We start from the raw sequence: 24248 nt of genomic DNA on the forward strand, positions 1-24248 counted from the left end.
TTATGTCCTGAGTATTCAAAGTTTCTAGGCTAACATCCACTTATCAGTGAGTGCATACCATGATTGATCTTTTGAGACTGGGTTACCTCACTTAGTATGATGTTCTCCATCTCCATCCATTTGTCTAAGAATTTCATGAATTCATTGTTTCTAATGGCTGAATAGTACTCCATTGTGTAAATATACCACATTTTTAGTATCTATTCCTCCGTTGAAGGACATCTAGGCTCTTTCCAGCTTCTGGCTACTACAAATAGGGCTGCTATCAACATAGTCGAGCATGTGTCCTTATTGCATGCTGAAGAATCCTCTGGATATATGCCCAGTAGTGGTATAACAGAGGCCTCAGGAAGTGACATGCCCAGTTTTCTGAGGAACCGCCAGACTGATTTCTAAAGTGGTTGCACCATCTTGCAATCCCACCAGCAGTGGAGGAGTGTTCCTCTTTCTCCACATCCTCGCCAACACCTGCTGTCTCCTGAGTTTTTGACCTTAGTCATTCTGACTGGTGTGAGGTGAAGATTAACGGAACAACTGAAAACCCTGGAACAAGAAGAAACTAATTCACCCAGGAGGAGGAGAAGACAGGAAATCATCAAACTCAGGGCCGAAATCAATCAAGTAGAAACCACAAGAACCATACAAAGAATCAACAAGACCAAAAGCTGGTTCTTTGAAAAAATCAACAAGATAGATAAACCCTTAGCCAGCCTAGCCAAAGGGCACAGAGAAAGTATCTAAATTAACAAAATTAGAAATGAAAACGGAGATATCACAACAGAAACAGAGGAAATTCAAAAAATCATCAGATCCTACTACAAAAACCTGTACTCAACACAACTGGAGAATCTGGAGGAAATGGACATTTTCTTAGACAGATACCAGTTACCAAAATTAAACCAGGATCAAATAGACCATCTAAACAGACCCATAACCCCTAAAGAAATAGAAGGGGTCATAGATAGGCTTCCAACCAATAAAAGCACAGGACCAGATGGTTTCAGTGCAGAATTCTATCAGACCTTCAAAGGAGACTTAACACCAATACTCTTCAAACTCTTCCACCAAATAGAAACAGAAAGAACACTACCAAACTCCTTCTTCGAAGCCACTATTACGCTGATACCAAAACCACACAAAGACCCAACTAAGAAAGAGAATTTCAGGCCAATCTCCCTTATGAACATCGATGCAAAAATACTAAATAAAATTCTTGCCCACTGAATCCAAGAACACATCAAAACGATCATCCACCATGATCAAGTAGGCTTCATCCCAGGGATGCAGGGATGGTTCAATATACGGAAATCTATAAATGCTATCCACTACATAAACAAACTCAAAGAAAAAAAACCACATGATCATTTCATTAGATGCTGAAAAAGCATTTGACAAAATTCAGCATCCTTTCATGCTAAAAATCTTGGAAAAGACAGGAATACAAGGCCCATATCTAAACATAGTAAAAGCAATATACAGCAAACCGGTAGCCAACATCAAACTAAATAGAGAGAAACTTGAGGCAATCCCACTAAAATCAGGGACTAGACAAGGCTGCCCCCTCTCTCCATATCTTTTCAATATGTTAAGGTTTTTGATGCACTTGGTCTTGGGTGTCTTCAGAGTGATAAATATTGGTCTATTTGCCTTCTTCTATAAGCATATATTCAGTAGGAGAGATATCATTTGTTGAAGATGCTTTCTTTCTTTTTCCATTGTAAGGTTTGGCTTCTGTCAAAAATCAAGTGTCCGTAAATGTACTACAGGGAGCTGATTTCATTCCACTGATCAACTACTTTCATTTTATAGGAAACTATAAAGTTTTTATACCATTGCTCAGTATTACATTTTGAGGGCAAGGATGGTGATTTCTCCCAAAGTTCTTTTATTGTTCAGGTTCATTTAGCTATCCTTGGTTCTTGTTTTTTCCATATGAAGTTGAGAATTGCTCTTTGAAGGTCTGTAAATAATTGTGTGAGAATTTTCATAGGAATTACACTGTATCTGTAGATTCCTTTATTAAATTTGTAAAATTTAGGTAACACTCTAAATTTCCAATTTTCACTAGATTAATCAAATTCATCCATGAGGATGAAAGAGGTTTCCATCTTCTCACATCTTCTTCAATTTATTTCTTCAAGGACTTGAATTTGTTTTCATACATGTCTTTGATTTCCTTGGTTAGAGATACATCAAAATAGTTTACATTATTTGTGGTTATTATTGGTAAGGGTGTTTTTTTCACTAATTTCTTTCTAATCCCATTTTTTTAATAAATTAGGGAAATATCTCCCATAGTAATGGTCCCTCATACTACCATGTTTTATGATAATACTCGACAGGTTTTCCTTGCTGAAAGAAGATCAGAAATACTATCTATACTAAGATTCCTCTTCTCAGGGAAGTTCAATTTGTGTTATTTTGAAAAAAATTTACCTTGGACTCTAGAAGTTAATGTAAACAGCCTGATATCTCTTATGTTACAATGATATCAGAAAGTACTAACTGATAACCTTTCTTTAAAGGTCAAAATAATTAGATAATTTAAAAATATTTAAAACACTTCCACAAGAATGAGCGATCAGTAAAACTCTTAATAATAATAGTTATGAGTGTATTGATGGGGTAATTATTAACAACCAAGATTTACTACATCAAGAAGCATATAAGATTTACTTAGAAACACACCTCTGTAAATCCTATGGGCCAGTTAATCATGTATTCAGATATCATCAGCTGTTCCCCCTTGGAAGCACTAGGAACAAATGTACCCACTTTCACCAATAGTGAAAGACCTGATGGAAAGTTCCAAACGTTGTGAATATCATACTCTGGATCAGCCATCCTTTTCCAGTCCAGAACCACAGGGTCACCAACAGAGTTTTTGAACTGAATAGTCTTCAGAAAAGGGTGAAGCTGAAAGATATGAGAAATCGTATGATGAAGTTGAAGTTATGGATTTATAATTTAATTATGAATAAGGAGTTATTTCCTGACAATAAGGTATGATGTTAACACTGTTTTAATTAATTATCTATGGGATTGAACACAACAAAAGAAACCTTAGGAGAAAATAAATATAATTTATTTCTTAAATGTCAGTTTGCATAGAAAATGCCAGGCCAAGAAGTACCAAATGATCAAAGATAATACAGCAAACAAGTCACAACTTTTTATCCCTTTTCAAAAGATTGAAACTACTTCATTTCTATCACTATTATCTAATAGAATAAAATATAATTCCAAGAATCTATAAAATGGTACAAAAGAACGTATTACTTTGCCATGGTTGAAAAAAAAAACTATCTTATTACTCTTCCAAGTATTACTAAATGTTCAAGGACTATGGAGTGAACAGATCTCAACTTCTTTGAAAAACTAGGTATATCCTTATATTTCCGGACATTTTCACAGCCTCAATGTTTAAGATGAGGTTATTTGTGTTTGGTGGAGAGTAGGAGTGGGCTGATTTAGAGAACATACTTATGCTAATGGCATACAGGAATTTTGTATATATTTTGTGTAAAATGAACTTGAAAACCTGGATTTTTTTTTCTTCTTTCTTTTTTCTTTTTGTTCTGGTTTATTTGCAAGAATGAGAACATGCATTTCAAACAATCAAATGTTTTATAAACTTAGCAACATAGAATACAATGGCAGTTTTCAAACTAGAAAGCATAGCTTAACATGAATTGGTAGCCATGATTTACATGTATGTTGACTTCTATGAAACCCAAAGATACACAGTTGTCCTGTATGCTTCACTGACTTAAAGAGTGCTTATAGTTCCTATGAATAAAAAGTCACACAACATTTCCCTAGATCCAATGACCTAATGCCCCAAAGTCCCCTGACACATACCTCTCAAGACAGCTTAACAGGGTAACCCCACGAGACCCAGCAGCTTGGCACTTGGATTTGGATTGCAGATGCAGTCACATTGACAACTATGACTACCCATCACAACTAACTGTATGTCATGCTGTGAAACACCAAATTATTCTTATTTATCTAAAGTGGGGTATCCTCTAAACAACATTTTCATTGCCTTTACCCTATAATCACATTTTCTTGGCAATTCCCATTCTACTTTCTAAATCTACTCTGGAATTTGGATCTACATTTCCTTTTTTATAGGTTTTGTATGCTTTTCAATGTAATTATTCAGTTCCATCCTGATTGCAGTTCCTCTTTTTAGACTAATCCATCTCACCACCCAACCCCCATCAACTTCTCTGAGATGGTGGAGCATCCCCTGGGTATTCCCAACTCTAAGACATGAAGATTCCTCAGGGATCGGCACATTAATGAAAGTCTTGGTTTTTCTACTGAGAAATTATCAAGACAAATATCTCTGCTATTTTTTTTTTGTTTGCTTGGGGGTTTTGGTTCTTTTTCAAGACAGGGTTTCTCTGTGTAGTCCTAGCTGTCCTGGAACTCACTCTGTAGACCAAGCTGGTCTCGAACTCAGAAATCTGCCTACTTCTGCCTCCCAAGTGCTGGGATTACAGGCATGTGCCACCATGCCCAGCTATCTCTGCTATTTCTACAAAAAAGAAGAATTAGTCTGTTGAACAGAATCTTCTACAGGCCACTTATCATATACATAGACATTGAACTATATTGATATCTAAGCACTGAAATATGCACTATGTCTTATGGGTTATTGAATGGAAAAATAATATAGTATTACTAGTTTGAGAGCTTTTCAGGCATCTATTGGTGAATTTAAAATACAAAGAAAGGCACATTACCTGCCAGGGGGATAACAGAGTCCTATCAATATTTGCCTGTGGTTGAGCTTGTATTTGATTGAGATTCTTCTCATGGAGACTGTGGGCCATTGCATACACAGCATTGTACACATTGTAACCCTCTTCAGTCATGACCATTTCAAAAAGACTCCTTGGCAACAATCCCAAAGAGGCATTGGGCACACAGTTTTCAATGATTTTACGTGCAGAATGAAATCTTGAGCAATTGAAAAAAATCATCCACAAGATAAGAAGAAAAGTATCTTCTGGGTACTTAACAGGATTGGCTTCCTGCATAAATTTTATGAAACCAACAATCTCCCCATGATGGGGTGAAAAAGTGAGAGCCCCATGGGATAAATGTGACAGTGTATATGGATGAATACTTGGGCTAATCCAGTTTTTATTCATAACCCAGATTTTATTCATTGTGTACTTTCTATGGATATTTACTATTATAGTCAATAGGAAATTATTGTGTTCATAAATTACAATCACATCTGCAGATGACTCTATAGTACGCATCTGATCATATCTTAGCAAATAATATATTGGTTCTCCCACAAACGATACTGTTTCCACAAAAGCTATGCAGGCTTTGTTCTTTTCCATCTCCATTCTAAAATCTGATGCAAACTGAGAACCTTTGTGGTCATCTGTGATGAGCAGTCCCACCCAGGTCCAGCTGAAATGAAGCATCAAAGAGGCAATACCACAGAACAGAGCCGTGTCTTTGGGGGCTACCTGGTACACAGATGTAAAATGATTTGTGTCAATCTCTGCATGATCAAAAGGCCCAACAGTAAGCTGAAAGGAAATCAGTATTTTAAAAAGGAGAACAATAAATGTCATTTAAATAGTCTTAGTCTTAAAAACCCGATTTAAGTTATAAAGTTGATACTCTGCTCAATAGTTCTTAATGCCGCATCTCATCTCCTGAGTGTTTCCAGAAAAATTATTAAAAGTATCAAAGTTTTAAATTGCCTTGTGTACTGTTCACCCTCCTTACTCTACATCAAAGAAAAAAAAAATAACAGACTGTGTCCGTACTTGTCTTTCTATTTGCTCTTTAATGCCAATTAATCAAAATCTCTCCTTTTCATTTTGCAAACAGCTAATTCTGAGAAAAGAAAGCTGGCTTCCCACCACTCACATCATGTGCACTCACCTGAGGAAATTTGTAAAGACCCAACAGTGTCCCAATGATTTCAGATGATTTCCATGATATTCCAGTAAGTGTAGCAGCCGATTTCCACTTTTTTCTACAATTGTAATTAGGGATAAATATGCTCAAACCTGTGAGCCAATAGAATACACTCTTCAGAATGTTCCTTTCAGTATCTGAGAGACTATATATCTCAAGTCCCAGAGACGTGTTTGGTAAAACATGAGGGTTCAAGTTGATTTCATTGATGGCAAATAACATGGCCAAAACAAGTTGGTAGTTTCGTATATCCATCCTGCATAGAAGTATCACAGCATTCATATTGGGAACTCATAACTATTATACCTATAACTTTAAAGCAATGGCTTTTATATTCTGAAAGCTTGTGTTTGCTTAGAACACACAGTCCTTCAACAAATTCTTCATTTCAAATGATATGCTGAAGAGCAAAACTTATTAATTATATATCCAAGAGAGTTTGCTTTCTCTGACTTCCAGATGTGGAAATATAACATAATTCCGTCGTAGAATGAAATATATTTCTTCACAAATTATCCACTGTACTTATCTTCCAGTATGCCAAACCATGAAAAATAGTTTATTTTTCATGAACCACCAGATTCATGTGATATACTATTATGAAAGAGCTCACTTTGTGAATTCACTCTATCTGTGGCAAGATTTGGCTTTTGAAAAACCTGTTCATTTTTGGTTTACCCTGGAAAATAGATGGATGCAACCTTCTCTGTGTGGGCCAGAGATTAAATAACTATTGCAAGATGGAATGGCTAGAAAGGGAATCATATTGTGTAAACCCTCAGAGCCACTAGGTACCTCATTTGCATGGAAAACTATGTTTTGTGGTATGTGATCACATGTCTTATGTCCTTATGTGGAAAATATGGCAAGTATCCAATTCAGGAATGTAGTAGGGAGTTAGGAGATGCCTACAATCTCTGGTGGGTGCCTGGGTACCAGGGTGCCAGGGTCTCAGACATACTCAAGCTTACTAGGTTTCTGGCTTTTTCTTCTATCCCAGACTCATCTCCTTAAGAAAACTAGGAGCTGGGTGGCAGTGGCACACGCCTGTAATCCCAGCACTCTAGGAGGCAGAGGCAGGCAGATTTCTGAGTTTGTGGCCAGCCTGGTCTACAGGGTGAGTTCCAGGACAGCCAAGGAACTCTGTCTCAGGGAACAGAGAAACCCGGTCTCAAAAAAAACCAAATCCAAAAAAAAAGAAGAAAGAAAGAAAGAAAGAAAGAGAGAGAGAGAGAGAAAGAAAGAAAGAAAGAAAGAAAGAAAGAAAGAAAGAAAGAAAGAAAGAAAACTAGGAAAAGGATCAAGATTGGTGGCAAGTTTCTATGTTGGCGCACATTTTGTGATGTTTTGTCACTATTATTGGATTGCTGAATTCTAATCTTTCAGGGAGTAAAGCACTGGCTTAGTTGTCAGTTCTTGGTTTTGCTATTTCTACAGACCATCAGTGGCCTGATATTTTGTGAACATTCATCCTTCCTCACTTGCCTGTAAGACGTAAGATATATCTGACTACCAATAGCTGGGAAGAAAGTGAATAGCAAAACTTCCAGGAGATATAGGGATACTTCAAAGCAGAAATCAAAGGTGGGAGTCTTGCTAGCAGGACACTGTGGTTTTTGGATGGACCTGAAGATGAGCAGAGAAGTAAAGTGGACCACATCCAGGACATAGTGGCAGGTATTACAGTGGAGAGTTTCAAAGTTTTCTGGTAATCTGCTCACCTAAAACTCCTATGCCTTAAAATATTGAAAAGCATCTGTCATTATCTATACCACTGGTGGGTGCATGAGTCTACTACATACAACCTTATTAAACATGCAGAAGCAGGCCTATCTGTAAATTCCATATGAGTCTGTCTATATCTTGCTTCCAGACAACCCTGGATATACATTAACCCTATCTCAAAGAAAATGAAAAAGTAGAAAAATTTCACTGTGAAGTCACAAATATTGTTAAAAGTACCTAAGTTATCGCTTCTTGACCTTTTGGCTAAGTTAGATGCTCTCCACTAAATGATTCTAAAATACAGGAGAAAGAAAGGAGTCAACATAGTAGGACTTCACTGCTAAAGAGGACAGTCAGGTCTGGAGGTCAGAATAACATATGAACGCCTAGCCTCAAGTGATTTGGTGATTTCTGCTTTTCCTCACTGATGAGCACTCATAGAAGCCCACATAAGCTCTGAAGCTGCAACATTGACAGGATATTTTCCCTGCCCACAAACAACATCTAGTTTCACTTCTGGTTTCTATCCCAGAGCTGAACCTGTGCACCAGCTCTCTATACCAAAATACTGCCAGTAGAGAGTTAGTCTCCAAGTAGTGATGACAAACCTATGAGCAGTGATAAGACTACCAATCTTCTCTGAGGGAACTGACCAGAGTCCTCAGATCGCAGGAATCAAGGAGAAGTGTGAGATAGAATCGCTTGGATTTCAGTCACTGCCCAGAGTTAACCATGGGCCACAGAGAGAATTCCTCCCAGAGAGAACTGATATCAAAGGAGTGCTGACACGCAGACTTGCAGAAGGGACAAGCCACAATCAAGGACAAGAATACCAACTAACACCAGAGATAACTAGATGGCAAGAGCCAAGGGGAAGAACATAAACAACAGAAACCAAGGCTACTTGTCATCAGGATAACCCACATCTCCCACCACAGCAAGCCCTGGATACACCAACAAACCAGAAATCAAGGCTCTCATTTAAAATCAAATCTCATGATAATGATAGAGGACTGTAAGTACATAAATAACTCCCTTAAAGAAATACAGGAAAATGCAGGAAAACAGGTAGAAAGTGTTAAAGAGGAAACACAAAAATACCTTAAAGAATTATAGGAAAACACAACCAAATAGGTTAAGGAACTGAACAAAACCATCCATGATTAAAAATGGAAATAGAAACAACAAAGGAAACAAAAGGAGACAACACTGAAGATAGAAAAACTAGGAGAGAGATCAGGACTCATAGATGCAAGCACCTCCAACAGAATACAAAAGATAGAAGAGAGAATCTAAGGTGCAGAAGACACCATAGAAAATATTGACACAACAATCAAAGAAACCCCAAAATGAAAAAAGTTCCTAACTCAAAACATCCTGGGAATCCAAGACACAATGAAAAGACAAAACCTAAGGATAATAGGTATAGAATAGAACAAAGATTCCCGACAGAGAGGGCAAGTAAATATCTTCAATAAAATTATAGAAGAAAACTTCCATAACCTAAAGAAAGAGATGCCCATGAATATATAAGAAGCCTACAGAACTCCAAACAGACTGAACCAGAACAGAAATTCCTCCCATTACATAATAGTCAAAACACAAAATGCACAAAACAAATAAAGAATATTAAAAGCGGTAAGTTTAAAAGGTCAGGTAACATATAAAGGCAGACCTATCAGGATTACACCAGACTTCTAAACAGAAACTATGAGAGCTAGAAGATCCTCAGCAGATATCATACAAACCCTAAGAGAAGACAAATGCCAGCCCAGGCTACTATCTTTCTACAAATTCAGCCCTGCAAAGGGTAACAAATGGAAAATTCCAACAGGAGGAGGGAAACTACACCCTAGAAACAGAAGAAAGTAATCTTCTTTCAAGGAACCCCAAAGAAGATACCCAAAAGAAAAGAACATAATTTCATCTTTAACAACAAAAATAACAGGAAACAACAATCACTATTTCCTAACATCTCTTAATATCAATAGACTCAATTTCCCAATAAAAAGATATAGACTAACAGACTGGATATGTGAACAGGATACAGCATTTTGCTGCATACAGGAAGCTTAGCTCACAGTCAAAAACAGAAACTACCTCAGGGTAAAGGGCTGGAAAACAATTTTCAAAGCAAATGATCTCAGGAAAGAAGCTGGAGTAGCGATTCCAATATTGAATAAAATCTACTTACAACCAAAAGTTTTCAAAAAAGATAAGGAAGGACACTTCATACTCAACATATGAAAAATATTCCAAGGAGAGCTCTCAATTCTGAACATCTGTGCTACAATTGCAAGGGCACCCACATTCATAATAGAAATTTTATTAAAGTTCAAAGCACACAGTGAACCTCACAATAACAGTGGGTCAGTTTAATATTTCAATCTAACCAATGGTCAGATCATGGATACAGAAACTAAAGAGAGAGACACAGTGAAACTAACAGAATTTATGAAACAGATGGATTTAACTGCTAATTACAGATGATTTAACCCTAAAGCAAAATAATAAACCTTCTTCTCACCATGGTACCTTCTCAAATTATCTACCATATAATTTGGACACAAAATAAACATCAACAGATCCAAGAATTTTTAGTTAATCCCATGTATTCTACCAGACCACCACCGAATGAGGCTGATCTTCGATAACTACAAAAACAGGAAGCCCGTGTACACATGGAAGTTGAACATCTATCTCCTCAATGTTAACTTGGTCAGGAAAGAAATAAAGAAGGAAATGAAAGACTTTTAGAATTCAATGAAAATGAAAGACACAACATACCCAAACTTTTGGGGCACAGTGAAAGCAGTGCTAAGAGGAAAGCTCATAGCTCTGAGTGCCTCCAAAAAGTAACTGGAGGGAGCATACACTAGCAGTTTAACAGCACACCTGAAAGCTCTCTTACAGAAATAAGCAAATACACCAAAGAGGAGTAGACAGCTGGAAATAATCAAACTCGAGGATGAAATCAACCAAGTAGAAACAAAAAGAACTATATAAAGAATCAGCAAAAGCAGTTGTTGTTTCTTTATCAACAAGATAGTGGAAATACTTAGCCAAACTAATTAGACAACACAGAGAGAGTATCCAAATTAACAATGTCATAAATGAAAAGGGAGACATAGCAACAGAGATGGAGGAAATTTAAAGAAATTATCAGGTCCTAATACCATAGACTATACTCAACAAAACTGGAAGTCCCTTTCTCAGAGGAACAATAGCACCCTCACTTAAGTCCTCCTTCTTCTTGAGCTTCCTGTTCTGGGTGAATTGTAAATTGTTTATTTTGAGCTTTTGGACTAGCATCCGCTTATTAGTGAGTGTATACCATGTGCATTCATTTGTGACTAGGTTACCTCACTCAGGGTGACACTTTCCAGTTCCATCCATTTGCCTAAGAATTTCATGAATTCACTGTTTTTAATAGCTGAATAGTATTCCATTGTGTATATATACCACAGTTTCTGTATCCATAATACTCACAGGAGCAATAAGGGAGGCAATGTGTGGAGCAGAGTCTGAAGTAAAGGCCACCCAGTGACTGCCCTACGTGGAGATTCATCCTATAAACAGTCACCAAACCCTGATACTACGACAAGAAGCATGTGCCAAAAGGAGCATGCCATGGCTGTCTCCAGAGGGGCCCTGCCAGAGCCTTACAAATACAGAGGCAGAAACTAGCAACCAATTATTAGACTGGGCTTGTGGTCCCCAACGGAGGATATGGAGGGTGGTCCGGAGGACTGAAGGAGTATATAGACCCCTGGGAAGAACAATGACTTCGGACACCCAGACACCCCAACACTCCCAGGGACTGAACTATCAACAAAGGGGTACACATGGTTCCAGCCAAAAATGTGTCAGAGGAAGACCTTGTTAGGCATCAGTGAGAGGAGTGGTCTTTGGTCATGTAAAGGCTCAATAGAGGCCCCAACAAAGGGAAACGAACAGGGGGAATGTGGGGGGGGAAGGTGGGACTGTGTCGGGTAGAGGGGCATATATGTGGAGGCAGGGGGTGGGAGGAGGTGTAGGGAATCTTTGGGGAGGGGGGGTTTTGGGAGTTGGTAAATTGGGAAAGGTTTTACCACTGGCAATCTAAATGAAGAAGATACTCAATAAAAAAATAGTAAAAATAAATTAATAAATAAATGCACAGGGCCAGAAGATTTGAGGGTAGATTTCTATCAGAATTAAAGACGTCTTAATACCAATAAACCCAAACTCTTTCACAAAATAAAACAGAAGGAACACTACCCAATACATTTTACAAAGCCTCATTTATGCTTTGTAAAGCCTCATTTATGCTAAACCACACAAAGACCCAACAAAGAAAGAGAATTTCAGAACAGTTAACAATTTCCCTGATGAATATTGCTGTAAAAATATTCAATAGAATTCTAGCAAAATGAATCCAAGAACACATCAAAATGATTATTCACCATGATCAATTGTGCTTCATCTCAGGGTTGCAGAGATGGTTCAATATATGGAAATCCATCAACTTAATCCATTATATAAACAATGTCAAACAAACAAAAACCCACATGATCTTCTCATTGGATCCTGAAAAACTTTTGACAAAATAAATCACCCCCTCATGCTAAAAGTATAGGAGAGATCCGGAATTCAATTCCATACCTAAACATAATTAAAGAACTATAAAGCAAACCAACAGAGTTAGAGAACAGGAGTAACCAAAGAGGGATAGAGGAGCAGGAGGGCAAAAAGGAGGGGCATGAACAGGTAATAGAAGAGGCAGGGGAGAAGACAGAAAATAAAACAGAAACAAGTAGCAGTGGAGATGTCGAAATTGGGGCAGACAGTCCTAGACTCCAGAAAAGTGAGAGGCTCCCAGGATGCAATGGGGATGGCTTTAGTAGTAATATCCAAGAAATAGATACAAAACATCTACACACAACCTCCAGTGGATAGTCATGACCCCCAGTTGAATCATGATGCCACCCATGTAATTCAAAACTTTAAACCCAGAAATATTCCTGTCCAAAGGAAAGAGAGAGACAAAAATGGAAGAGAGACTGAAGTAAAAGCCATCTAGAGGCCACCATGAGAGGAATTCATCCTACCTGTAGAAGCAAACACCCACAATATTGTTGATGTCAAGGGCTTGCTGGAAGGAGCCTGATATGACTGTTCTCTGAGAGGTTATGCCAGCAACTGATTATTACTAATGGAGAAACTAACAGGCAACTACTGGACTGAATGCAGGGACCCCAATAGAAGAGAAGGGGAAGAACTGTAGGAGCTGAAGGGGATTGCAACCCCATATGAAGAGCAACATCAAGTAACTGGACCATCCAGGCCTCCCAGGGACTAAACAAGCAACCAAAGATTGTACATGAACCAAGACATGATTCCAGATACATATGGAGAAGAGGATGGCCTTCTCTGACATCAAGGGAGGGTAAGGAGGCATGATTCTCTGTGTAAAGGGATGCTAGACTGGTGAGGCAGTACGGGGTGAGTGGGTGGAGGAGCACCCTCTTAGAGGTAAAGAGTAGGGGGGTGAGGGGCAATGTGATTGGGAGCTTTGTGGAAGTGGAACTGGGAAGGGAATTCTCATTATAAATATAAACAAAAAATGATAAATAATGTATTTATATAAGAAAAAAGAAGACAGCATAGATAAAATAGATATATCATTCAAATAAAATGTTAAATTTTAAAAAATTCCAGACCCAAAACATCCGGAAAAATCTTGGACAATATAAAAAACAAAGTTTACACACATAGAAATAGGAGAAGTAGAGAATCCCCATGTCAGAAATCCAGGATATTTTAACAAAGCCTTAGAATAAAAATGTCATATCCTATAGAAAGAGTTGCCTATAATCATGCAAGAAGCTTACAAAATACCAAAAAGACAAGCTAAGTAAACATTCCTGCTACATAATAATCAAAACACTAAGTACACAAACGAAAAGAAGAAATACAAAAAAAGATTAAAACTAAAAGAGAAAATGGAAAGTAATATATAAAGGCATACCAAATAGAATTACATCAGAATTCTTAAGAGACACTCTAAAAGCCATGTGGGCCCAGGAAGATTTCATATAGACTCCAAGAGACCACAGATATCCATGGATAGTATTTTACCCAGTGAAAACTTCCCTAACAATAGATGAAGAAAACGAGATAGACCATGAGAAAGACAAAGTACAGAATGTACTTGTAGGAAAATTCAAACTAAAGGATGTCAAATGTAGCCCTGAAAATTCAGGCAATAAATAATCTCATACCAGCATAACAAAAGCAGCAAAGCAAACATACACTCCACCCTACCACCAACATCAATACCTAAAATAAAATAACAAGAGTTAATAATCATTAATCATTGTCTCTCATTACCAATGGACATAATTCCCTGAAAAACAACACAACCAAATAAAATGACTACAAAATCAAGATGTTACTTTGCTGCATAATACAAACACTACTCAACATCAAAGATAAAAAAAATTATCTCAGAATTAAGGCCTGGAAGGGGTTTCCAAACCAATATCCAAGAAGATCAGTAAGGTCACGTCTAACAAGATAGACTTCCAGCTAAAATTGCCAAAAGGAGATGGGGAAGTGGACTTCATACTTACCAAGGAAACATCTACCAATAGTATACTTCAATTCTCAACAACTATGCCTCAAATTCAAGGGCACCAATATTTGAAAAGAAACATTACTAAAGCTCAAATCCCATCATCCTTCACACCCTTGTAGTGCAAGATTTCAATATTCCACGCTCACCAATAGTCTGGACATACCAGACAAAAACTAAACATAGAAATTGTAGATGTAATAGACAATATGAACCAAATGGACATAGCAGATAACTAAAAAGTATTTCGCCCAAACACAAAAGAAAATACTTTCTTCTGAGCACCTCCTCTAACACTCTTAGAAAATTACCACATAATTATTCACAAAGTATATTTAAACTCTTAAAAACATTGAAATAAACCTTTATATTTGATCAGGAAAATACTAATTAACAGGCTATCAACAATGACATCACGTGTAAGCTATCATCAATGACAGAACAACAAATAGCATAGTAACTCATGGACACTGAAGATATCTCTTTAGAATAACTACTGGATCAAGGTATAAATAAAGGAAGAAATTAAAAACTTTGTTGCTATTCAATGAAAATGAATACAGATCATAATCAAAGTTGTGGACTCAATGACGTTGTGCTAAGAGGAAATGTTAAAGCAGTATGTACTTTCATAAAGAAATTGGAGAGATCTTCTACATTCAACTTAACAGCACACCAGAATATTCTACAATAAAAAGAAGCAAACACATGCAAGATAATTACATGGTAGGAAATAGTCAAACACATGGCTGAAATTATTACAACTGAAACAGAAAGAACAAAACAATCAGTTAAACAAGAGTTGATTCTCTAAAACAAACAGGATGAAAAAAAATGTTTATCCAAACTGCCTAAAAGACAAGAAAGCTGTACCCAAATTAACAAATTCAGAAAGAAAAAGAGGCAAACAACCAAAGATAACAAAGAAATTCAAATAATCATTAGTTCCTCCTTTAAAGACCCTTCTTCCACATAATTGGTAAAAGAGGTAAAAGAAAGGGACAGTTTTCTTCATAAATACTACTTACCACAGTTAAATGAAAATCAGATAAGCAGTGCAAATTGACCTGTAGCCCCAAAGGATATAGAAGAAGTCATTAAAATCATTCAATTAAAGCAAAGCAACAACAACAACAACAAGAACTGAAGGTCAGATGGTTTTAGAGAGAATTCAACAAGACTCTCAAAGAAAGACTAATGCTAATCTTCCTAGAAATATATTCAAAAGGAACATTGCCCAATTCATTTTATGATGCCACTGACACTCTAATGACCAAACACCACAGAGTATAAGAAAGCCTGTTGTAGAAAAATTTCTACTGAAAGTAGGTGAAACTACTGAATAAAAGACTTGCAAAGAACTGAAAGGGCATTGACAACATCATCTACTATGATCAACCGGGTCTCATCTCTGAGATGAAGAAATGGTTAAATATATACAAATCTTTCAATGTAATCCACAGTATGAAAAACCTGAAAAAAGTGCATAATCATGTCATTAAATGCTGAAACAGCATTTGAAAACATGGAGAAACCTTTAAAGATAAATAGTATTCTACTGATCTGTGGTATAAGGGACATACACTTAAGAAAGCCAGTTTACACCAAGCCTAAATCCAAGAAAGCAATTCTTCAAACATCAGGAAGAAGACAAAGCTGTCCACTATCTCCAGAACTATTTAATATAGTACTTGAAGTTGTAGATTGAACAATAAAACAGAAAAGGAGTTTATGGGAATTCAAATTGAAAAGGAAACTATCAAAATATCACTATTCACAGATGATATGATAATATAAATAAGTGAGTCCAAAGTCACATATACTAAACTAACCAAATATTATCAATAACCATCATATATGGAATCAATAAGGAGACCAAGGAAGAAATTGCTAGTGAACCACTCTATACAACAGCCACAAATTATATAAAAATCTTGTGGTAACAAACACCAAGCAAGTTAAAAACATGTATAATAAAAATGTTCAGTCATTGAAAATAAATTGAAGATGTCAGAAGACAGAAAGTTCTCAAGAGCTGATGCAATAGTAGGATCAACATAATGAAAATGGCCTTCTAATCAAAAGAAATCTCCTGTTTCAACTTAATCATTATCAAAATTACAACAGAATACTTTTCAAAACTTAAAAGAATATGTAACTTCATACGTAGAAATAAAATCCCACTGTAGATAAAACAATTATGTACAATAAAGAAAATCCCAAGGTATTACTTTCCCTGATATCAAACTGTACTACACAGCAATCGTAATAAAACCATCAAACGGGTTTATTAATAGAATTAAATGAAAAAACCCTTATTGGAATCCATACACCTATGGACAATTGATCTCAGATAAAAATCCAAAAATTATACAATTGTAAATAAGAAAGTACTTTCCATGAATTGTTGTGGTCTCACTAGATGTCAATGATTATAGAATGCAATTAGTTGCACATCCAGGTTTTGCACAAACCTAAATTCCAAATAGATCAAAGATATTAACATTAGACCAGAAATACTGAATCTAATCCTAGAGAAATTAGGGCAAACCGTTGCATGCATTGAAGAGGAAAGACTTTCTGAACAGAACACCACTCATGCAGTTGCTGTACATTATCACAGCTAATAAAATGATAATAAAAAAGTTTGGTAAGGCCAAGGAAAGACCAGTTGTTCAAAACAGCAGTCTTCAGAATGCAGAAAGATTTTCACCAATTCCACTTCTTGCAGATAGCTATTATCCAAAATATTTAGAGTACTCAAGAGACTAGAAAACAACAAATCAAATATTTCAATTAAAATGCAGTACAGATCTAAACAGAATTTTCAACAGAAAAATCTTAAGTGTCTGGGAAACATTTAAATAAATGTTCAAAATTCAACAGAAAAATGTAAATCAAAATGATTCCGTGATTTCATCTTACACATGTCTGCTTGGCTAAGATCAGAAACAAAAGTGACAGTTGACGCTGGTGAGGACCTCAAGGAAAGGATGTGCTTGCTCCTCCATTCATGGCAAACTTCTACAGTGACCTTGTCCATCAGCAACTCAATAGCCAGCCATACCTCTTCTGAGCATACATCAAAATATTCTACAGTTGTGCCCAAGGACATTTGCTCAACCATGTTCTTTGCAACTTACTGCATAACAGCCAGAAACCAGAAGCAATCTAGATATCCCTCAGTCAAAGAATAGACAAAAATGTGTTAAGTTTACATACTGCCATAGTACACAACTCTTTAATAGAGCATCATGGATTTTGGAAGTAGATTTATCCAGAGCAAGCTTATCCAGACCCAGGAAGATGAACATGGCATGTTCTCACTGACAAGTGGATTAGTTCTGAGGTACAGATTTGGAGAGAGCAAGTAAGAAATAGGGATTAAGGGACAATGCAAGAATATTCACAATGTAACAAATATTAGTGTCATGTGTGTATAAAGAACTTGTTCTTTGCCAGGCGGTGGTTGCACACACATGTAATCCCAGCACTCTGGGAGACAAGAGGCAGGCAGATTTCTGAGTTCGACGCCAGCCTGGTCTACTGAGTGAGTTCCAGGACAGCCAGGGCTACACAGAGAAGCCCTGTCTCCAAAAAACAAAAACAACAAACAAAAAACAAAAGCAAAACAAAAAAAAAACAAAAGAACTTGTTCTTTTGTTTATTACTATGTACTTTCACTTCCACAGTACTATTGTCATGTTATTTTGTTAATTTAAATCACCTTACACCAAAAATACTACAGTTTAATGATTAGGATGTTTTGGGTAATTTGAAATCCACCAAATATCCTTGTAACTGAAGGCATCACTAGCAATATTTTTGCTGAAAAAAGTTAGTTATTTAAACACCAGTATATAAAATGGATCAAACATGTAGACTTCATTTTATTGGGAAACACTTCAGCTTGGGGTTTTCATGCTTGCCTGCTGTTTATGATTCCAAAATATTTTTTTTGATTAAAAAAATACCTTCCACTAAACTATTGCAAATTGGATTAATAATAAAAAATCAGAAAATGAGTTCAATTACACACACGTATATTGAAACTCCAGTGTTAAGGTTCATAATTCTAGCCACTCTAAAGCACATGATCATTGTGTTCATTGTGACCATGACGCTTGCACTTGTGCACATAGAAAAGGAAAAGGAAGAATATCAGAAAGATCCTTTTTCAAAATGACTGTGCACCGCATCACTCTATTATAAAAGATTTAATCAGAAGCATGAATGAAATTTAATAGATCTTACTCTATATTTACTTTATATGAATACTTTATATTCAGATACCCTTTCTTGTAGAAAACTAGATAATTTTAAATTACATTAAATAAGGCGAATATAAATATATTTAATATATTTATACTTTATACATATATTTATCATGCATGAAAAAAGAAATCACTTCCCAAATTCTGTTGTCTTATTTCATATCCTGTTAAATCATCTGACAAGTCATTTTCCACTTGTTAGCATTTGATGAGCTGTTCTACTGCAAATGTGCTTTTGCAGTGAGATTGCTCCCACTACACAGTCTGGACAGACATGGGGCATAGTGCAAAGTGGTTCCTGACGTGGTGCAACTGCACAACAGTGTAAAAGATTTATCAAGTGCATCCATGGTTCTTGCAAAGTTAAAAAAGATACATACCTGGGGAATTTAGAGAGCCACATGAAATATTCCAGCTGGTTGTGAACTTTTGGATTACTCTGATCATCTTTAATATTAAAATTTATTTCAAAATATGAAAAGATGTCTTCTTCACCTAATGATGTTTTATTTCTGAATCATTTCCCTTCTACACTGTCTTGACCTAACAATTTATCAACTTACCAATTTGCTAGCAAAGTGTTAGCAATGTTTCTACTTAGACTAAATCCACTTAGACATTGAGCAATTTTCCAGCAACTAACCAGAAGCAGGACATTCATTGCACAGTTTTCCTTCCCCAGGTTGAATTCAGAGTTGAGTGTGTACTTTGTTTCTCTATTTCAGTTCTTTAGTTTATATATACCCTGATAGAAATTTCAGCATGCTACAATATACACTTTGTTTCCTTGAAAAATTATTGTACATTGCTATTTATGTCTGAGATTACCAAGGAAGCTGAAGCAGACTTTGTCTAGATCTGCTGTTCCTGCAGATATTAGACTGTCTAGGAAAGAGCCTTCAGTGACATAATCTCAGAATATTCCTGTATGAATAAATTCATAAAATCAAGTATTGCATAGTGGAAATTTATAAATTAAATAGGTTGTAATGGATAAAAATCTGAAATCATATGAATTAAAAATATTAGCTTTCAATACTCTGTAAAATGGTAAGGATAGAAATTAAAAGTGAAGAGAGATAAATTTCTAATTCTGCCATCACTGCATTCAAATCTGTGTCAGCTGACACAAGCAACACTTATCACTCTAGAACCTGAGGAGGTATTACAATGTCACAGATTTCAAAGGTATTACCTGCTCTAATACAATCACAAATGAAACTCCGCGATTCTCTGAAGTGTTGTGTTAGGCTACTGCCAACATCCCTTGTAGTACAGGACTGGCATGAAATGTGCTCACAGTCTGAGGAATTACAGACAGCATGGTGAAAGGTGATCAAACTGCAATGACCAAATATGAAACACAAAACTCTGTAATGACATATTTCTCTTCTCACTTGAGAGGACATAAGGAGTCATCAAGAAAAGAAAATTAAACAGAGGATCTTGGAAGGGAATATATGAAGGAAACCTCATGAGGAGAAATTTTTGGAATAAGGTTCAAATCCACACTTAAAGTAGGACAAATGAATATTTAAAAATGAGTTGATACAAATCACTTACCATAAATCATTAGATGTGCCCAAAGGTAATGTTTTCCAATCTATTGTTAAACTTGAAGCAGTGTCACCTATGAGAGGAAAAAATGCACCAATGACCACAGACCCATCATGTTGCAGTACATGTTCTGATTCTGTTAGGCCAAAAGGGGCTGCAATGATCCAGATGGGTGTTCGCATCTGTAAAAACCAGAAGATAAAAAGCCAAGAGAAGAGCATATTAAGAGATCTTTCTGCCAAGATCTAAGTCGTGGAATGGTACAACCTATGGTGTGTTACATATATATATATATATATTCAGTGCTCATATGTGTTTGCATGTGTGTGCCTGTGTGTGTGTGTGTGTGAGTGTGTTTACACTGTTGTTGTTGACATCATGACAGAATATTTCACTCTAATCAGCCAGAGATATGTGCAAGGATCCTTCCATTCACCCTGTGAGAGTTCTATGGCACTTTATCCTTCAGGCTATCCATATGAGTCACCTCACTCAGTGACAAACAGGTTACAGCATCAAAGGACATGCTTTCATTTCCACTAGGAATCACAATAATTACTCCAAGACTGAAACACCCCAGTGTTGCTTTCTGCCTCTGTGTTTATGGCCTAAAATGTTTACCAAGAAAGAATTTATTCGAGAGCCTTTCAAGATAATGCCCACATATCACATCAAAGGAAATCACTGTTGGAAAAATATAAATACACATTAAAGACCCATACCAGAACTGATGAACTTAATTAAAGGTGCACCATGCTCCAAAAAACTTAATAGTATTGGTCTTAAGTTCACTTTTTACTCTCGTATTGTTCTTAGGGTTCTGAGACAATTCTATCTTTCATACATGCATGTCTACATACCAATACTTGGCCAGTTTACTCCTGCATACCCTTGTGTCACATTTGTGTCACATTGTTGGGTAACCTACTACCAAGGTGAAGTTATTACTTCAGATGCATAACTTAATTTCAAGGTAGAAATCAGGTTAATGATTTGTTCTTTATCCATCCTGGAACAATGAATATATATATGTATAACATAATATGTATATGTATGTGTATGTGTATGTGTATGTGTATGTGTATGTGTATGTATATGTATATGTATATAATTCATATTCATTGCCCTCTTAACAACTCATTTCTTTTTTTCTTTTTTTGACATGAGGGTATTAGAGAAATTCCCCCCATTTCTCCAAAGAACATATCATATGCTGTGGGGGTCTCTATGTTTCTTTCATGGAGTCACTCAACAAATGTATCATAAGCAGGGACTATTTTCAATCAATAAAACAATTTAAGGCAGAATAAATACATTGTTCTGTAGTGTAGACGTGCTTGCATTTTCCTGTTAGTTTGATTGCCATGAAGGTTGTACAACATAATAACTAATAGAATGTATAGGCACGTGTAGGTGAATGATACAGGTAAGCAAAAACTTCTGTAAATTAAAAAAAAACCCTATCCCACCCTCCCTCCCCCTGCATCTATGAGGATTCTCCCCCACTCACCACTCATTCCTGCCTCTATTCCCTACCATTCTCCTATACTGGGGCATCAAACCTTCATAGGACCAAGTTCCTCCCTTCCCACTGTTGCCAGATAATCCCATCCTCTGCTATCAATACAGCTGGAGCCATGGTCCCTCCATGTGTATTCTTTGGTTGGTGGTTTAATTCCTCAGAGCTCTGGGGGGGTCTGTTTTGTGGATTTGTTGTACTTCCGATGGGGTTGCAAACCTCATAATCTTATTCATCCTTCCCCTAACTCCTCCACTGGGGTCCCCATATTCAGTCTGATGGTTGGCTGCAAGCATCCTTGCCTGTATCAGTAAGGGTCTGGCAGAGCCTCTCAGGAGAGAGCCTTATCAGGCTGCCATCAGCAAGTACTTGTTGGCATCAACAATAGAGAATGAGTTTGGTGGCTGCATATGGGATGGATTCCCTGGTGGGGCAGTCTATGGATGGCCTCTCCTTCAGTCTCTTTACCATTCTTTGTCCCTGTATTTCCTTTAGACAGGAGTAATTGTACATTAAAATTTTAAGAAGGGTGAGTGACCCCATCCCTCAACCAGGGGCTGTGCCTAACCTCTGGATATGGTCTCTATAGTTTCTCTCTCCATATTTTGTTAGATATTTCAGCTAAAGTCATCCCCATTAGGTCCTGGGAGCCTCTTGCTTTCCTTGTTCTGGGACTTCCTATTGGCTACCCCCAGTTCCCATCTGCCATTGGTACAGACCTCCGTTCAATTTCCTGACCCTCTTTACACATCCCCAGTCTCCTCCCACACCTGATCCTGCTCCATCTTTTTTTCTCTCCCTCCTCTCTTCCTTCAAAGTCCCTCCCACCCTCTACCTCTTGTGATTATTTTGTTCTCTTTTCTAAATAGAAGTGAAGCATCCGCAGATTGATATTTCTTCTTCATGACCTTCCTGTTATCTGTAAGGCAAAGGACACAGTCAATAGGACAAAGCAACAACCTTCAGAATGGGACAAGATCTTTACCAACCCTACATCTGATAAAAGGATAATATGTGCCACTGCTGCCTATCATTTCTACTGGGGGAGACTCTTTCCAGGTCTGCCATAGTGAAAACACCATTTTCTGATACATTCTAGAGAATCAGCTGCACTCAGAGCATTTGAGAACCAGAAGCACTCAGGGACTTTGGGTCTGCTATAGTGAAGACAATGTCTCCTGATGCATCATAAAGAGCCCACTGCACTCAGGGCACTTGGTCCCTCTGCAGGAGTGTGGAGTGGCCTGGGAGCATGGTGATGATCCTGGAACACAGAGCTACATACACAAACACCACCACAGGAGAGCTCGTCTCCCAAGAGTGCCTACATACCAGTGTGCACAGAGAGAACAGGAATCCCAGGAGTACAGATACACAGGCTTGCAGGACAGAGAAGCCACAGTCAGAAACACCAAGACCAGCTAACACCAGAGATAACCAGATGGCAAAAGGCAAACACGAGAACATTACCAACAGAAACCAAGGCAACATGGCACCATCCAAATCTAGATCTCCCATAATAGCCAATCCTGGATACACCTAACACAACACAAAGGCAAGATCTAGATTGAAAATCACATCTCATGATGCTGACAGAGGACTTCAAGAAGGACATAAATAATTCCCTTAAAGAAATACAGGAGAACATGAGTCTACAAGAAGCCCTTAAAAAACGAAACACAAAAATCCCTTAAAGAAATACAAGCAAACATGGGTCAACAGGTAGAAGCCCTTAAAGAGGAATCACAAAAACTCCTTAAAGAATTATAGGAAAACACAAACAAGCGAAGGAACTGAACAAAACCATCCAGAGTCTAAATATGGAAGTAGAAACAACAAAGAAATCACAAAGGGAGACAACTCTGGAGATAGAAAGCATTGTAAAGAAATCAGGAGTCATAGATGCAAACATCAGCAACAGAATACAGGAGAAAGAAGAATCTCAGGGGCTGAAGATACCAGAGAAAGCATGGACTCAACAATCAGAGAAAATGCAAAATACAAAACGTTTGTAACTCAAATCATGCAGGAAATCCAGGACAGAATGAGAAGATTATATACCTAAGCATTATAGGTATAGAAGATAGAAAAATTTACAACTTAAAATGACAGTAAATATCTTCAACAAAAATTATAGAAGAAAACTTCCCTAACCTAAAGAGAGAGATGCCCATGAACATACAAGAAGCCTACAGAACTCCAAATAGACTGGACCAAAACAGAAACCCCTCCCATCACATAATTTAAACACCAAATGCACAAAACAAAGAAAAAATATTAAAAGCAGTAAGGGAAAAACTGTCAAGAAACATATAAAAGCAGACCTATCAGAATTACACCAGACTTCTCTCCAGAAACTGTGAAAGCTAGAAGATCCTGGGTAGATGTCTCAAATCCTAAGAGAACATGAATGTCACTCCAGGCTACTATACCCACCAAAACTCTCAATTACCATAGTCAAAGAAAACAAGACATTCCATGACAAAACCAAATTTACACAATATCTTTCCATAAACCCAGCTCTACAAAGGATAATGAGTAGAAAATACCAACAAAGGAGGGAAACTACACCCTAGAAAAAAAAAGCAAGAAAGTAATC

At 37.0% G+C, this 24248-nt stretch overlaps 1 protein-coding gene across 1 annotated transcript in view; it reads right to left on the bottom strand.

Moving 5' to 3' along the window:
- The window catches only part of LOC127671128 (vomeronasal type-2 receptor 116-like), a 36424-nt gene extending 16073 nt beyond the window's left edge, over positions 1-20351 (bottom strand). Inside the window, exons 1-4 of the mRNA XM_052165812.1 lie at positions 20137-20351; positions 5923-6214; positions 4755-5561; positions 2689-2916 (exon numbers count right to left, since the gene is read on the bottom strand). Of these exons, the coding sequence (XP_052021772.1) occupies positions 2689-2916; positions 4755-5561; positions 5923-6214; positions 20137-20351 (1542 nt within the window). The remainder of the gene's footprint in view (positions 1-2688; positions 2917-4754; positions 5562-5922; positions 6215-20136) is intronic.
- Between the last annotated feature and the right edge of the window lie 3897 nt (positions 20352-24248).

Source organism: Apodemus sylvaticus, chromosome 20 (assembly GCF_947179515.1).
Source record: "Apodemus sylvaticus chromosome 20, mApoSyl1.1, whole genome shotgun sequence".
Classification (NCBI taxonomy): Eukaryota; Metazoa; Chordata; class Mammalia; order Rodentia; family Muridae; genus Apodemus; species Apodemus sylvaticus.